This window comes from Anabrus simplex, chromosome 1 (assembly GCF_040414725.1).
Source record: "Anabrus simplex isolate iqAnaSimp1 chromosome 1, ASM4041472v1, whole genome shotgun sequence".
NCBI lineage: Eukaryota > Metazoa > Arthropoda > Insecta > Orthoptera > Tettigoniidae > Anabrus > Anabrus simplex.
In genome coordinates, this window is record NC_090265.1 from 1579876412 (window position 1) to 1579894531 (window position 18120).

General features: G+C 40.8%; 1 protein-coding gene across 1 annotated transcript in view; it reads right to left on the bottom strand.

Moving 5' to 3' along the window:
- Positions 1 to 14938: 14938 nt before the first annotated feature.
- Positions 14939 to 18120, bottom strand: part of LOC136862676 (luciferin sulfotransferase-like) — a 125974-nt gene continuing 122792 nt past the window's right edge. Inside the window, exon 7 of the mRNA XM_067138898.2 lies at positions 14939 to 15250. Coding sequence (XP_066994999.2) covers positions 14939 to 15250 — 312 coding nt within the window. The remainder of the gene's footprint in view (positions 15251 to 18120) is intronic.

Genomic DNA, 18120 nt, shown 5'->3' on the forward strand with positions numbered 1-18120 from the left:
CATCTTTCCGTGTTTCATTAGGAGTTCGTTTACACCTCTTGTAAGAATCCAAGTGCCTAAGTTAGTTTATGTTTTTCATCCTTATGAACGTTCTGGTTCTGACAAAACACAAAACAACAAAATCTTCAAGACCAGGATATTCTTTCTTAATTTTTTCCTTTAACAACCTAAAAACTTCTGGACATTTCTTAATGTAGTTTCCATGGAAGGCGCTAAATTCATTTTACATTTTATTAATAGAATTAATGCCCTCATCCGTGGGTTTCATTAAGTACCCTCTTGAAATTGTTTCTAGCCAATTCCTAGGTGACGGAGAAATGTTCACGGTTTGGATTCCGTACATATTGGCTTTCTGGGGGTACTTTTTCTTCATCCTATATGCTGCATAGCCAGCAATCATTTCTAGTAGCTCGGTCTTCTTTCTAACTACTTCGACAGACACGTTTGCATTATTTTTATCTTGAAAATGTTCCAGAAGTCCATTGACAGCTGAAGTGAAATCATCATCATCATCATCATCATCATCATCATTCTCATCCTCATCCTCAACATTACAATTTTTGTCGCAAGCTTCTCGATTTTCGCTGGACACTGCTTGGCCATGTTCGTCATTATCAAGTATGAAGTTTTGAGACACCTCATCTTGTGCGGACCAAACGTCTGCACTGGACATTTTTTATCTGGATAATTTTTGCTGTTTACTACTTCACCTGCATTCCGGCTTAAAATTAATGATTTAATTCGCTGCGATACAATGGTAGGGAGAGTATGATCATAAAAGCGACCAAGTCCTCGGACCTGGGAAAATAAGCTCTCAATTAATACACTTGGCCGCCATTGCATAAGTATAGCCTTCTCATTTTAAGTCCTGATATAGACCACGAAGGCTATTTATAGACGTGAGAAAACCTTGAAAAAGAAGGAGTTTGTTTTAGTCAGTTATTCTCATGGTGAAAATTAATTCGAATAATTTTTCAAGAGCATGATTTTGTTGCTCTATACAACTCCCATAGGCACTTTTTAAGCTGTTTGTACCACACACGTGGACACGGGGGTTAGGACGTCAAATCCATTATTAATCGTGATTACAGTCTCTCCACCATAGCTGAGCTCTGGGAAGTTATGGCATATTGCTTTACCCACAGTCAATGATAACAGTTCAGCGGCTTTCCGTACATTTTGCCTCTCCGTTCCAGTCACAAGCATACGCTTCATCTGAAAGCTTGTGCGCTTCTTGTAGGTCTTCGCCCTCACTTTGCATTGCAATTAATTTCGTTAATGCTTCTTTTGTAACACACTGCCCACGTTCCAGTTGATATCCTTGATCAAGAAGGTGATTCCGCAGTAATTTAAGTGCATGAGGCACAGCACAAAAAGACCATATGTTACGTTCTTTACTTGATGGGTTTTCCAGCGACGGTTTTTGCCGCCAAATATTCAGATCAGTCATACATTTCTTATTTGAAGGTCCCATGTCACACACAACTGCTCTAACTTTAAATCCGGTGTTTTCTACTACATGAATTACTTCAACTAACAGTTCTCTTGACATCGCTGTATCAAAGTTGTTTGTAGATAGGTTGCATCCACTTTTGAACTAAACTTCTTACTACAGTGACTTGGACATTATCATGGGGTCCTCTAAACATTTCTTCATTTTGATCAAAGCACAAGTGGAACGAATCCAGGAGAAATAGAAAACTGTCTTAGCCGTCGTTTGATTGTAACTTCGCTAGGAAAAGGGTAATTAATCTCGTCTCTAACAAAACACAATGCTTTATATTATATAGACCGTAAGGTTACCGCCTTAGCAATGTCCTCAGATGACCAACTTGAGCATCTGCCTTTTACTAAAAAGCTTGCTGTTGACTTTTAGAAAAAGTACCCTCAAAAACTTGAACATTATTTTTTATTATCTCGGTATTAGCTGCAATAAGACGGTCTGAAGATCCTTATTTTGCTGTTTTAAGTCACAATTTTCTAGTCTAATTAACACCAATTCTGCAGTCACTTCAGCAATTTTGTCATTACAGAAACACCGATGTTTACTTTCGTCGTCTAATTCCTTCCTCAAGATTGCATTATTCATATTTTCTGCTTCAATTGTTGCCTACGATTGTAAAATTTGCTGTATCTCCTTACGATGATTTCGCTTTTGTGCCCTTATTTCACGATCTTTACAGGACTGACTCGCTAAATCATTACCACTCAGTGGCAAATTTAAATGTGGTACTGCGTCAAGCCTTAAATCATGTCCAATTGGAAGGTTTAACAACTCACCCTTCAAGTCCCTTATATAGTCCGAGTTGTCATGTGTACAGAGCACACACGAACATTCTCAATAGTAAAGGAGTCAGCCCGTTTACAGACATTAATTCACTTTAATTTAATTTCATTGTTCTTTGGAAAACGATGAAATTTAATGTCTAAATCCTTCTGGTGTCTATCGTGGTTAGAGCAACCGGCGACAGCACAACACACCATGGCACCGCACAGCACGGCACAGCACAGAAAAATTTCTAAATCCTTCTGGTGTCTATCGTGGTTAGAGCAACCGGCGACAGCACAACACACCATGGCACCGCACAGCACGGCACAGCACAGAAAAATTAAACTTTTACACTGTTGACAACGTAAACACCATCACGAGACTAATGGCGCTCTGCTTCGTTTAGCGAAGATGGGGACCGTGTGACGTCAAGCGGCGTGGCTAGCTACTGCGCACGCAACTGATGACCCCTACCGTCTGGTCTAGTAAACGTGCTAGCACTCACGTTGGCCCAGAGTCGTAACAATCAGCCAACCTGCGGAACATGCGCGGTTCTCAAATACCTAGACCAATAAAGATCGTTGGTGTCGCTCTTGCGCCAATCCAGCTGAGTGCATGTGATACGAAGCACTGTTCTTTCTGAAAAGGAAGCTGCTAGACGTATCTCGCTGGAGTGCAGGCGGTACGGAACACGTTCTTTGGGAACAGAATGTTGGTAGACCAATCTCGCTGGAGTGCAGGCGATACGGAACACTGTTCTTTGGGAACAGAATGTTGGTAGACCAATCTTGCTGGAGTGCAGGCGATACGGAACACTGTTCTTTGGGAACAGAATGTTGGTAGACCAATCTCGCTGGAGTGCAGGCGATACGGAACACTGTTCTTTTGGAACAGAATGTTGGTAGACCAATCTTGCTGGAGTGCAGGCAACACGGAACACTGTTCTTTCGGAACAGAATGTTGGTAGATCAATCTCGCTGGAGTGCAGGCGATACAGAACACTGTTCTTTGGGAACAGAATGTTGGTAGACCAATCTCGCTGGAGTGCAGGCGATACGGAACACTGTTCTTTGGGAACAGAATGCTGGTAGACCAATCTCGCTGGAGTGCAGGCGATACAGAACACTGTTCTTTGGGAACAGAATGTTGGTAGACCAATCTCGCTGGAGTGCAGGCGATACGGAACACTGTTCTTTGGGAACAGAATGTTGGTAGACCAATCTCGCTGGAGTGCAGGCGATACGGAACACTGTTCTTTGGGAACAGAATGTTGGTAGACCAATCTTACTGGAGTGCAGGCGATACGGAACACTGTTCTTTTGGAACAGAATGTTGGTAGACCAATCTTGCTGGAGGGCAGGCAACACGGAACACTGTTCTTTCGGAACAGAATGTTGGTAGACCAATCTCGCTGGAGTGCAGGCGATACAGAACACTGTTCTTTGGGAACAGAATGTTGGTAGACCAATCTCGCTGGAGTGCAGGCGATACGAAACACTGTTCTTTGGGAACAGAATGTTGGTAGACCAATCTTGCTGGAGTGCAGGCAACACGGAACACTGTTCTTTCGGAACAGAATGTTGGTAGACCAATCTCGCTGGAGTGCAGGCGATACAGAACACTGTTCTTTGGGAACAGAATGTTGGTAGACCAATCTTGCTGGAGTGCACGCAACACGCAACACTGTTCTTTCGGAACAGAATGTTGGTAGACCAATCTCGCTGGAGTGCAGGCGATACAGAACACTGTTCTTTGGGAACAGAATGTTGGTAGACCAATCTTACTGGAGTGCAGGCAACACGGAACACTGTTCTTTTGGAACAGAATGTTGGTAGACCAATCTCACTGGAGTGCAGGCGACACGGAACACTGTTCTTTCGGAACAGAATGTTGGTAGACCAATCTCGCTGGAGTGCAGGCGACACGGAACACTGTTCTTTCGGAACAGAATGTTGGTAGACCAATCTCGCTGGAGTGCAGGCGACACGGAACACTGTTCTTTCGGAACAAAATGTTGGTAGACCAATCTCACTGGAGTGCAGGGGACACGGAACACTGCTCTTTCGGAACAGGATGTTGGTAGACCAATCTCACTGGAGTGCAGGCGACACGGAACACTGTTCTTTCGGAACAGAATGTTGGTAGACCAACCTCACTGGAGTGCAGGCGACACGGAACACTGCTCTTTCGGAACAGAATGTTGGTAGACCAATCTCGCTGGAGTGCAGGCGATACAGAACACTGCTCTTTCGGAACAGGATGTTGGTAGACCAATCTCGCTGGAGTGCAGGCGATACAGAACACTGCTCTTTCGGAACAGGCTGTTGCGGCGTACTGTTCATTTAAAGGTCAGTTCCGATTCCAGAACTGTTACAAAATAACGATTATGATATTTTTGCCCATCTCTCTTATCTAAGATGAATTCTAATGCTAAAAACGGCATAAACACCCCGAGCCAGAGGAATTAACCAGTGAAAGTTAAAATTACCGACCCGGCTGGGAATCGAACACGGGATCGTTTGGATCGAAGGTCATATTGTTTACCTACTACTACTAAAATGTTTTCATTTCTCCCCTGAAGGGAGAGGTGGGCCTCATAGGCGGTGATGCCGTCTCTCAGGCCGGGAGATTTGCTACGGTGAAGGAGATGCACGGAGAAGGTGAGGAGTTTGACGGCCGTGACCTATAGTAGGGACTCTCTCGGCATTCACCTTAGTGCAGGAGAATGGAAAACTACGGAAAACCATTCTCAGGACAGCCGGCGGTTGGGGCCAGCCGTGAGGCCCAGCCTTGTCCCGGCTCCCGAATGCAGAGGCGTAGAGCCACGGTTGAGCCGTGACCACCCCTTCTCAATATTAACCATTTAATCAGACTCTTTATACAGTAATGATACGCTTTCTTCTCTGGGTGGGGTTTATACAGGGTGAAAAACAATTAGCGAACAACCATCGCATAGTATTCTACACCGAACATGAAGTAGGGCACGGATTCTGGTGTAATTACACATTCCATTCCTTTACTTGTAGACAACTGAAAATGTCGGCGAATTGTGGTTACGCCGGTGTTACATACCAGGTGTATGCGTAAGTCTTTTTCCGGTTTCACTAAGAGATGGTGCCAGTCAACGGTACCCAGCCTATGATTTTGACATATATGTCAGGTTGTTCGACTGACATTAATCTACCACCACACACAAGTTGAGACCGCCAAACATTAGCGTCTGTGTTGTATTGTTCAGTGATCATGTCGACGTTTGTGCCTGAAAAATAATATTTGCGGCACGCATTGCTTTTCTTATTTAATCACAAGGGTGTGAAAAGTCATCGTTTGCTGGTAGTGAACACGCTCCATCGATTAAAACATGTGAGAGACGGTTTCGACAATTTGGTCGGTAGATGCAGAGTGGGTTTCGGCCTTTGGGTTTCGTCACTTAAGAGCCCACGGTTTGCCCGTGGTCCAACAGCTCTGTACGCTGACCGGCCAACCGAGCAGAGGAAAGTTGGCCACGGCTCTACCGTGGCTCTACGCCTCTGCATTCGGGAGACGGGCCTGGGGCACAGTGCCGGACTTCACGCCTGGTCCCACCCGTCGGCTGTCCTGAGAATCGTTTTCTGTGGTTTTCCATTCTCCTGCACTAAGGCGAATGCCGGGACAGTTCGTAGTGTAGGCCACGGCCGCCCACCCCCTCACCTTCTCCGCACATCTCCCTCACCGCAACAAATCTCCCGCCCTGAGAGACGGCGTCACCGTCTGGGAGGACCGCCTCCCCCTTCAGGGGAGGAATGAAAACGTTTAGAAGTAGTAGTTCGACAATTTGAACGTGGTGATTTCAATGTGAAAGAGAGTGCGCGCTCTCGTAGACCACTAAAGTGCGAAGACTAGCAATTGCAGGCGAAACCGTTAATGCACAACGCTATCGGCAACAAATGATTAATTTAAATCAAGCATTGATCGATAGACGACCGGAATGAAGCAAAATACATGGAAAAGTGATTTTGTTACACGACAATGCGCCACCTGACACAGCAAAACCAATGAAAGACACCTCGAAGTCGCTTGGATGGATATCCTTCTGCACCCGCCGCACTGCCACGTCCTGGCGCCATCTGACTATCACCTCTTCGCGTCAATGCGGCACGCGCTCGCAGGGTAGCACTTCAGCAATTTCAAGGAAGTTGGAAAATGGCTACACGAATGGTTTGCCGCAAAAGACAAGCAGCTTTCTGACATGGTATTCATAACTTAAATCTGATCAAAAATTATATGTATGGCTTTTCAGTGTTTGCTCTATTAACCAGCGTTTCGTCTTAGGTCTGACACTAGACTCGTCAGAGTGGGATGTGTCAGACCCTACCCACTGACGCTGGGGTGTATGCAGGTGAACTTATCAGAAGCCTATTTAATAGGCACAGTCTGATAACTGCATACGGGAGATAAAACTCCACAATGGAATTAATGCCCGCCTAGCAATTCCGAATGTAAATTCTAAGTTCCCATGGAGGGAATTAGATATTTTTCCACCAATAGAGCATATAAAAAATCTGTTGATAGGGTGGAAAAATATCTAATTCCCTCCATGGGAACTTAGAATTTCCATTTATAACTTACCTGAAATATGGGTGAATTGTGTAAAAGCCGATGGCCAATATTTTGAATAAACAAAAACTGAATTTCTCTTGTAAATTACGTGTTTTCGTTATCACAAAAACGGGCAAAAACTCATGCATACACCTGGTAGCTAGATACTTACTTGTTTTACATTGTCAGCTCGTTTAATTTTCAACAGGGTCGTAGCCAACGGGGTTACTGGGGGGTTAGAATTCCTCCGTGGAAATTTTACAGAAGGAAAGTAACAGAAACTGACAAACAATAAACTACGGTAAATAAACATTCAGAGACATATTTATAGAACCAACATATTTGCTGAATATATTTTCTAAGAAGCTCGAAAGTTGGATTTTATATTGTAAACTGAACTTACCACTCGCTGAAAGACTGTCGACCCTGATCGTATTGTTCTTCTTCTGTATTTTGATGTAATATTTCGTAGCGCACAGCAATATTAATATCAACATAATTCACTTGTAACAGTGTCCTTATAATGACAAGTCTTGCATGCGCACACCACAAGCACCTTCATTTTGTTCTATCATTTTTTATTTATTTGGAAAATCAATAAACCATTCTATAACTAGCCCCTTTCTTCACCGGCCGACCCTAGCTACGCTACTCATTTTCATTTTCAAACTAGAGTAAAATAATTGGCGAAATTCATCACATTTACTTACAGAAATAAAAGTTTTAATCTCACCTAATCAATAAATTAATTCGATGTAAGTTAAATACCATTAACTCATTCAAACGTTTTTTGGACTAGTTTTGATCATTATAATGATCATCTTCAGCAAATCAAACAGGAGAAGAAAACAAGAATGGAACAAAGCTATCTATAAACATAACAGTGATATATCTATTTCATCTCATACAGGATATATCTCGAACGATAAATTTGGCTTTAAAATTCTTTTAAAACTAGGATTTGTAACCGTTAGTGTGTTAAATACAGTAGGTATGAGTACCTCAACTGCATACAACAGCACTAATCCTTTCTCAGAGTGTATCTGTTGGCGAACAACAAGAGCTTTGAAAGATATTTCACCCAGGTAGTTTTATGTGACTTACTCCAATGTTGAACGGTCCTTCTCAGCCTCCAAGAGAATTTTATCGGATCAAAGGCAAAACATCACAATGGAAGACCAGAAGAAGTGCTTGGTGACACACTGCGTGACACGGTAAAAAGTTTCAGTTCTATTCGTATTACTTAATAGGGATTTAAAACCAGATTGCATATTAATTTAAGGTGAATCTTAGAATGATAACATTTAAGTGTAAACAATTTTATTTAGTAACACTTATTTGTTTCATTTTTAGGCCATGGCGGGCAACAAGAAATTAGCTACAACAATACATTGTGTAATACACTCAGCGATATACAGTGCATAACCTTATTTTTAAATATTTGACGTATTTTGATTAGGCTTTAATTTTATTATTTAATACTGCCAGAATTAGAAAGCAGTAGACTATATAAATTATTTAGAACAACAACAACGAAGACTTTGTCTTATAACAATAACTCATAACAAAAGGAATATACGAACTTTTTTTTGTAAATTTGGTGCATTAATACTGTAACATATTATCTGAATATGACATATTTATTTGCATATTTCAATGATATTTACTACATTTTTGTACATATTTCCTACTTTAATATTACCCTAGTCATAAGTGTTTTAGAGGCCAGAACTTCGTGGCAACACCGTAAAGCTGGACGCCAAGGTACGAATTAGCTTGACATAATGAGGCTGTTTATTAGTATGAAGTGAATGGCTGACGTGCCTGCCTCTGAAACATACACTAAGGTCCCGTGTTCAGTACCATGCTCAAAAATGGTCTGTGTTTTATTTCTTTTCTGTATTCTAAGTACTAACATATTTGTATTAAATATTTGTATAACAATTATATTTTATTTTTCTCAATTTCTTGGCGTCGGCTCTTAGCGTCGATTTCGCCCAGTCTTACGGCCAAATGCTCTTCTTTAAGCCAACACTTTGTGGAAGAATGCATTTATTATTAAGTGTTTTCGTGGTGTTTAGTAGTGTGGTATGTTTTGTGTTGTTGAAGAAATGTATAACCGAGGTTATGCTATCGCCCCACTCCATTAACATTTTGGATATGTCATTCCGCCTTGGAAATTTGTGTTACCGGGGAATTTATTTTCCCATTGTTGTCACAACATTGTTTTAAAACTGTATCTCGCCTCTGACCGCTGAGCTCCTGTTCTGTCCTATTCATTTATGAATCTCCTTGTCTCTGTTCATGGAGCGTTAGCTCCCGCTTGGCGCTGCCCTCAGTTGGCAGCGAGTCTATCTTCGTTTGTTCTGAACAATGAGCGCACGGCTGGTTCATTCAGCTAAGCGGTCGGCAGTTAGCCAGAGATTGTCGCCCATTCTGTATTCTGGCGTCATGGAAGCAACTATTGGAGTAAAATGGTATTACGTACAGGCTTGGCCTGTGGTTATGGAGTCGGGATAAGCACCCTTGATTAGGGTGTAATCACCCTGAAATGTTCCTTCGGTCATCCTCACAATTTCTTTCATCGAATTTACTGTGGATTATTTTTTTAAAATAATCCTCGATACCCACGCCCACGTGGTCTGTATCTTGTTACAGAGTTACATCTTCATGAAACTGTCAGTAACGTTTTGAATTAAATTTTGGGATCTTTCGTCATGTGCTTCAAAAATTCTTCTGGGCCAAGACATCAGCTTCAAGAGGTCATCATTTTGTACTATGTCGCGGAACTTACGAATATTACGTCCTTGTTTCGAACATTTAAAATGTTTTCTTCTTAAAATTGTGTATTTTGAAATTTAGGCTTTCTAACAAGTCATATGTTATTGCCATTCTGGTTGGGTTAAACCGTTTCACCGTGTATGACGTTGAGTTAATTACCTTTTGTATTGTTCTTCTTCTTATTATTATCATCGCCAACAGATCCTTTGAACTACAGTATTATGTAATGCCTATTTGACTGCAAAATTATGTTATAGGTGGTTTAACTACCATGTGAGTTTCCGCGAGAGTTTTTAAATTATGATCTAATCCCTTTTTTTAATGTTAATTTTATGCTCCCCTTTTCTATAAAATTTAACTTGTAATTCTTTGAGTTATGGGATCTGCTAGATTCTCTTTTGTTCGATTCCACGTAGCTTCCTATTGTTGTGTATTGTTTCGAGATTGGTTGTTTCACCTCCTTGTTTTGGTGGTTGCTATGGTGATGGTGATGATGATTGTTGATTGCTGATTTTCTGTGAAAGTTCCTAGTCTTTGCCCAGTATTTTATGTTAATTCTTCCCTTCAAAGATATATTTGCACATTTTCCTTCACTCCTTCGTGGCAATATTTTCCAGGTTTATTTGTATTTTAATGTACCCGATATAAACTCAAACTTGTGGATAATTATGATGAATTGGCTTGCGAAAGGTCAGTGGGACGTTCTTGATACCATCCAAATTTTACTCTAACAACAAAAACTGCGAATTTTGTTAAAAGAAAGAAGTTAACGATGTACCTGAAATCGTATTTTAAGCTAGTTTCATTGTAACAGGTTTAGTATTTTTGCTATTTTCCTATCCGCATCGACCGATCGCGTTTTGATTGGATTTTAGTCTCCTGGTTGTTAATCTTGTTCTCATTTTAAAGAATTGTTATTATTTATATATTCTTGGTAATTTAGGATGACCTTAATATTTTTCACCTGGTTTCTGTTTCTTTGATTTTAAAGTTTTATTATTCCAAAATTAAATTTTTCCCTTAAAAGGTGTTTTTATTTTATTTAAACATTAAATATAGATACTACCGTACACGGATGCGTCCCGATCCACGTTTTGTAAGTGACAGCCTGGCCGTTTTAAAGTAAGTACCTTCTCTGTCTTCTTTTTGGTGTTGTGTTCCTGCTTGTTGTTTTAAGGGGCCTAACATCGCAGATCATCGGCCCAGGTCTTGTGTTTTTATTCTGTAATATTTTTCAAGGCTATTGTTGCTTGTGTCTGCTCATTTCGGTGGTTTTCAAGAGGCTCTCCACTGAATTTTCCACACTGAACAAACACGCAAACAACCCCAACACATATACACATTCCTCATAAAAAACTATAAAACTATATAATTAAACACACAATAACACCTGCAACGGCAAAATATTCACGAACTCAAAACACGCGCAAAAACAGAACTTCCCAATGCCACCAACATCATTGAAATAAAACCAGCAACGGCGTAATGCAAAATTACATGTTATGTTTTTATAGTGACATTTATAAACTATACATTTTTAATTAAAGAAAATCACAATATCATGTCCTTGTTTTAACAACATAAAAAGTACAATTTTTATAGTTCATCGATTTTCAAATGTGGCTATGGAATAGGCAAGTTGGTAGTATTCTATCCTCTTTGGTATTAAAAGACTTGGCGGGAACAGCTCTACAGTATTTTGTTTTCCCGTTTGCTTTGAGCGATCCCCTCTTAAATACTAGCGCTGTGTCAAGAGGGTGCCACCTGCCACCTTCTCATATCGGTCGTAATGCAAGTGTGACTAGTGCTAGTGCTGCCTTTCTGTGGTCGAACGAAGAATCGCTGTGAAGTGATGTCTTGACTGTTGTTTCCACAGCCCATCGGAACACATTCTATTTGTATCGGTAACGTTGGGTACGCATGCGCAAAAGGCAGAGTTCCTGGTTTCTGGCTGAAAGCTTAGACATTCTCGTTGAGCTGTGGTCACAGCACCCGGCGTGGAGCGCACCAGTAGTTAACTGGTGTGAGGGGAGTTCAATAATTTCCTATTCTTTGGCTGACGTCTTTTTCAATGCACTGTATTTGATTGTAGATAATATTTTTAAACTAATTTATTTTTCCAACAGGCAGTGTGCTGCAGCACTTCAGCACATAAGGTACGGCCGCCCCTAGATTCTACTGAGAATGACACACACAAAGAGAGAATGAGAATGAATGTACTGTCTCTTACGCACACATGCACCGACCACTGCGCGGGGTAGGTGGGGAAGGAGGGGAAAGGTGCTGCTGAGTGCAGCGCTGGTGCGCCCCGGCACTAAGTGCTCGAGTTGGAAAGGCCTAGTTTAAACTATCATGACCTGTGGCCTAGTGAATTATACAGACCAGCATATATAGCAGTCATGAGTAGAGAAAGATTTCGAACTATTCTTAGTATAATTTAGTTTGATGACAACGGTACAAGGGCGGAACGAAGAATGGAAGACAAATTTGCTCGTGTTTGCGAACTATTTCAACTGGTGAACAGTAAACAACCGCATCGCAAATTTCATCATGTTGTCGTTTTGGAAATTTCTCAACTCTATTCTTGTCGCATTTTATTAAAAAAATTACAGAGAGATATTATTCGCATTTTCCAGGATAGAACGAACTTACTAGGAAAATGAATCTAGCGAAACCTCAGATAGAATAACTTGATGGCAGAAATAATTGGCAGTCATATGTGTTTTACGGGAAAATGGAAGGCAAGGCAGAAACAGGTACCAGGAGAGATGATCCAGGGATCACTAATGAAGAAGGGTAGTACAGGTGAAGAGTTGGAGAATGCTGAAGTATTCAGTCAAGAGCGTGTAAAGATATTTAGATATAAGGAACATATCCAGGTAGGGGAGGGAAATAAAGTGCTGAAATTTACCTCTAATAATAGAATAATTGCAACCTTGGAGCTCTACCTGTTCACCACATGTTCGCCTCTTCAACGGATTGCTCATGAAGTTTTAATCCAAGAACTTTTTAAACAAACAAACAACAAACAACTACACAATTTTTATAGAATAACGTATTAATTTATTTTAACTTGCACAAAAAGTGTTTAATGTGTATATCCTGCTCTTAACGAGTCACTGAAATGCGATTAACAATTATTTTAATGTAGCTGAAGACATTTTCTAGTTTAGGCATGACAATTTAATGGTTGAATAGTAGATATTAATTATTGAATAGCTAAAACCTTCATATTAAATTTATTTTTAAAAATTTATCTTGAAAACATTGAATAAAAGTACATATTACGAAACAGATGAAAGGCAGAAAAGCAGCTGGGATTGATAAGATTTCTGGGGATATACTAAAGGCAACGGGTTGGGATATACAGTCATAAAATCTGAAATATTTATTTCGTTACTGTTTGCACGAAGGAGCTTGGAGCTCTACCAAGTGGATGGAGGGTAACTGTAGTAGCCCCAGTGTACAAGGGAAAGACTGCTAAATAAAAAGTGGATACTTACAGACAAGCCAACTTTATATCTGTTGTTTGTAAGTTCTGGAAAAGAATTGTTGTAATTATATTGGACACGTTTGCGAAATTACAACCTGGTTTGATAGAAGGCAGTTCGGGTTTAGGAAAGGTTCAATCAGTCACTACTGATCTGCATTTAGGGCAGTCGCCCAGTTGGCAGATTCCCTATCTGTTGTTTTCCTAGCCATTTCATAAATAATTGCAAAGAAATTGGAAACTTATTGAACATCTCCCTAGGTAACTTATTCCAATCCCTAACTCCCCTTCCTATAAAAGAATATTTGCCCCAATTTGTCCTCTTGAATTCCAACTTTATCTTCACATTGTAATCATTCCTACTTTTAAAGACACCACTCAAACTTATTCGTCTACTGATGTCCTCCCACGCCATATTTCCACTGACAGCTTGGAACATACCACTTAGTCGAACAGCTCGTCTCCGTTTTCCCAAGTCTTCCCAGCCCAAACTATGCAACATTTTTTTAACGCTACTCTTTTGTCGGAAATCGCCCAGAACAAATCGAGCTGCTTTTCTTTGGATTGTTTCCAGTTCCTGAATCAAGTAATCCTGGTGACGGTCCCATACACTGGAATCATACTCTAGTTGGGGTCTCACCAGAGACAAATATGCTCACTCCTTTACATCCTTACTAAAACCCCAAAATGCCCTCATAACCATGTGCAGAGATTTGCACCCTTTATTTACAATCATATTTATGTGGTTACCCCAATGAAGATATTTCCTTATATTCAGGTTATTCGGGTTATTCACTGTCAAGATGTAGTATCTATTTTATTTTCAGGAGGTAAAATATGCTGTATTCAAATGTTTTGAGGTGCAATCCTGCATTTAACGTGTGACTGAATCGTCGCCTTAAGTCATACCTGTGTCGGTGCGACATAAGAATAAGTTGAAAAAACCGTCACTGCAATGTGATTAAAAGTTATTTTAATCTAACTGAAGACGGTCAAAACGAGGCCGGAATATTTTCTAGTTTGGGCGTCACTAATTAATTGTTGGACAGTAGATATTAAATATTAAATAGGTGGATAACAGTTACGGCTTCTTGCAGATGATGTCATATTTTATAGAGAAGTAAATAAGTTACAGGATTCTGAGCGAGCACAAGAATACCTAGAAAATGTTGTGAGGTGGACAGCAGACAATATTATGATGGTAAATGGGATGAAAATACAGGTTGTATGCTTCCAGGACTTTTAATCTCGTAGATCATGGAAGACTGTTGGTGAATATGAAGGCTATTGGACTAGAAGAAAAAGTGGTTGAATGTGTGGCTAAATTTCTTCCTGTAGCGATTAACAAGTGGAATTCCTCAGATTAGTACTATTTGATCTATACGTTCTTTTATGCATATAAATGTTATGTGAAAAGAAATTGGATAGCGCATACGGCTTCTTGCTGATGATCACATACTGTGTGGAGTATTAAATAAGTTACAGGATTTTGAGCGATAGCAAGAACACCTCGGCAATGTTGTGAGATAGACAGCAGACAATAGTATGATATTAAAAGGGATGAAAAGGCAGGTTGTATGTGTCATTATGAGGAAAAAGCCTCTTAGTTTTAATTACTGTGTTGGTGGAGTAAAAGTACCCCAAGGGGATTTGATTACTACCTAGGTGTTAAATACGAGTATAAGGAAATATCTTAATTGGAATAAAACATTAACAAGGTAGTAGATTCAAAGTTACAGGAGTTATCTTCATATGTTAAGAGAGATTTTACACGAACATATTATTTTTTCAGATCGCAATGCACATTATTTTTCTTGCTGTTAGGTGGATCGGGACCAAGGCGATTCTGTTCCGGAAAGATGTTGTTTCTTCCACGAGTCGAACTTGTCCACCATTTCCGGAGACATTGCTTTCCGTCCACCACCTACTTCTCCTTTGCGAATAAAAAGCAGATCATCTTCCTTCGGAGCCTTTCCTTCGTCCTTCAACTTCTTAATGATACCTTCTCTATTCACGGAAGGATTGACTCGCATGTTCTTGATATCGAGGTGGTCCGCCAGTTGAGCCAACTGTTCGTCTGTGAAAGACTTCTCCAAGAATTTTGCTACCCTGAGGATCATTGCAGGCAGATTCTGAAAGCAGAAACAGCAACATATTATACGCATACACAGATCATTAGTTTATATGTAATAGTCTTTTGTAACTAACAAATTAAGACCAACTCAAATCAGATCAAATAAAATTAAAACCAAAGCAAATGAAGTTACGAGATTGATGGAGGTGATCTAACACAAGCCGATGAAAAAGTTTACGTTTGTTTATAATTTAATTTAAATTTCTCAAAATTATACATATATAGTGCACCAGGAATGATGGCATAATCCGAAACGGTGGAATCCACACGATACAAGAAGCAAAACAGCCGCAGTAAACATAGGGTAGGAATCGAATCGTACGCGAGATGATGGTGGATGATGCTCCGCCAACAACGTGGTTACTTGTACACATGATACATCGCCACCCAGTGCATTCATCCCAGATAGTACCAAATAACCGAAACACATCTCATCAAAAATAGACCATGCGTGGTCTACAGCTCTGAACAATGACGGTATGGCACAATACAGTATTTTGCACTCCTATATCACACAGAAGCACAGACATGCTTCACTCTCTTGGCAGCTTGGTTCAGTTCTGCTAGCTCGTCATCGTGAGACCTGGACGGCCACACTGAGACTCAAAGCGCCTGGCGAACTGAGTTTTAACTCTTTGAGCTAGGCTAGCCCGTACGCATGGCAAGAGCGCCACATTTTGTTTGTCGAACTGTGTGGCACTAACAGTCTGTTTCAGTAGCAGTGACAAGACAACGGACATGGTAACGAAACGGTAAAATGTTAGCAATCCACGCAACGAGTGCTTCAATGACGAGAGAGATTTGAGCAAGGCAAGACCAATCATGAGCAACAGAGTTAGTATAATTAGGCCTCAGAAAGTAAATGATCTACAAGTACAAATCATATGTTTTGTAAGGCTATTGCACTTCACTTTTGTACTCATTTGTGCTGAGAATTATCGGCATGTCCCTATCTTCTTATATTATAAAGCTTTATACAATGATTGTTTTCAGAGTAAAGACTGAAGCATGCCACTACCAAAAATGGCAGTAGAGTCTTCTAGATTTTTGCAACATTGTGCACATCACTCCGTTCCAATAATTGCTTCTTGGACATCTCTTGGAAAGCGCACTCATCCGTCCTTTCGGGGAAAATTCTGGATAGAATCATCTTCTCTGCTTCGAAGATAAAACATTCCTGTCAGATGTTTTCGCCGGAGCGGAGAAATATTTCCAGTTGAGGAGCAAAATCTGCCCGCTCTATAATTTCCATTTCGATGTCGACTAACAAGTGTTTCATTGTACGCGTGCGTATTTAAATCATTACTTGACCTTCCTTTCTCACCTGATCGACCGCAAGCTCGGTCTGTTTGACTGGTACTTCGACTTTGGGAGTGATAATAACGTGTACCTGCCCGCGAAGGGGTAACTTACCTTTCTCGACGTTTTTTCCTATAGTGTAGGGATGAAAATATAATTAAGTTCATCTCACATTCTGCCTGGACGTACGGGAACTTTCTACCATCTTTTTACTGCAGTAACAGGCTATTACAACTAAAAGACTTCATTCTCCCCATACCCAGAAGGATGGAGTGGGCGAAATAGGAATTTAACCCCCCTGTCTCTCTCTGGCCATCCAGACTAATGCTTTCATTTGCTTATTAGGAAAGCTTTGGAGAAAATAGTGAGTTGCTCCGAATTCTCTGATATCGGTACCAAATTCGACATACACTGGCGACCAAAAGTTTCCAGACAAAACATATGTACCTGCACGAATATGTTTAATGATTCTTTAATGACAGAATATAGGTATTAATGAAACCAAGTTCCGACAAATTTCGGGAACCGGCGACGAGTTTATGTTCGACGCTCAGTATCGAAAAAATGCATCTTACTGTATAATACCTAGAGTGAAACATGTAGGGACTCTGTGATGGTTTGGAGTTGTTTCACATTCATTGTAGTTGGTAGACTGCACCAAATTCAAGGAGCACTGGACAAAAACGGCTACCATTCCATACTTTCTCGTTATACTCTTCTGTCTGGAAAGCTAAGTGGGTTCGTCCTCCAACAAAACAATGATCCCAGAAACAGTCTCGTTATACTCTTCTGTCTGGACAGCAAAGTGGGTTCGTCCTCCAACAAAACAATGATCCCAGACACAGTCTCGTTATACTCTTCTGTCTGGACAGCAAAGTGGGTTCGTCCTCCAACAAAACAATGATCCCAGACACAGTCTCGCTATGCTCTTCTGTCTGGACAGCAAAGTGGGTTCGTCCTCCAACAAAACAATGATCCCAGAAACAGTCTCGCTATGCTCTTCTGTCTGGACAGCAAAGTGGGTTCGTCCTCCAACAAAACAATGATCCCAGACACAGTCTCGTTATACTCTTCTGTCTGGACAGCAAAGTGGGTTCGTCCTCCAACAAAACAATGATCCCAGACACAGTCTCGCTATGCTCTTCTGTCTGGACAGCAAAGTGGGTTCGTCCTCCAACAAAACAATGATCCCAGAAACAGTCTCGTTATACTCTTCTGTCTGGACAGCAAAGTGGGTTCGTCCTCCAACAAAACAATGATCCCAGACACAGTCTCGTTATACTCTTCTGTCTGGACAGCAAAGTGGGTTCGTCCTCCAACAAAACAATGATCCCAGACACAGTCTCGCTATGCTCTTCTGTCTGGACAGCAAAGTGGGTTCGTCCTCCAACAAAACAATGATCCCAGACACAGTCTCGCTATGCTCTTCTGTCTGGACAGCAAAGTGGGTTCGTCCTCCAACAAAACAATGATCCCAGAAACAGTCTCGCTATGCTCTTCTGTCTGGACAGCAAAGTGGGTTCGTCCTCCAACAAAACAATGATCCCAGACACAGTCTCGCTATTGCAT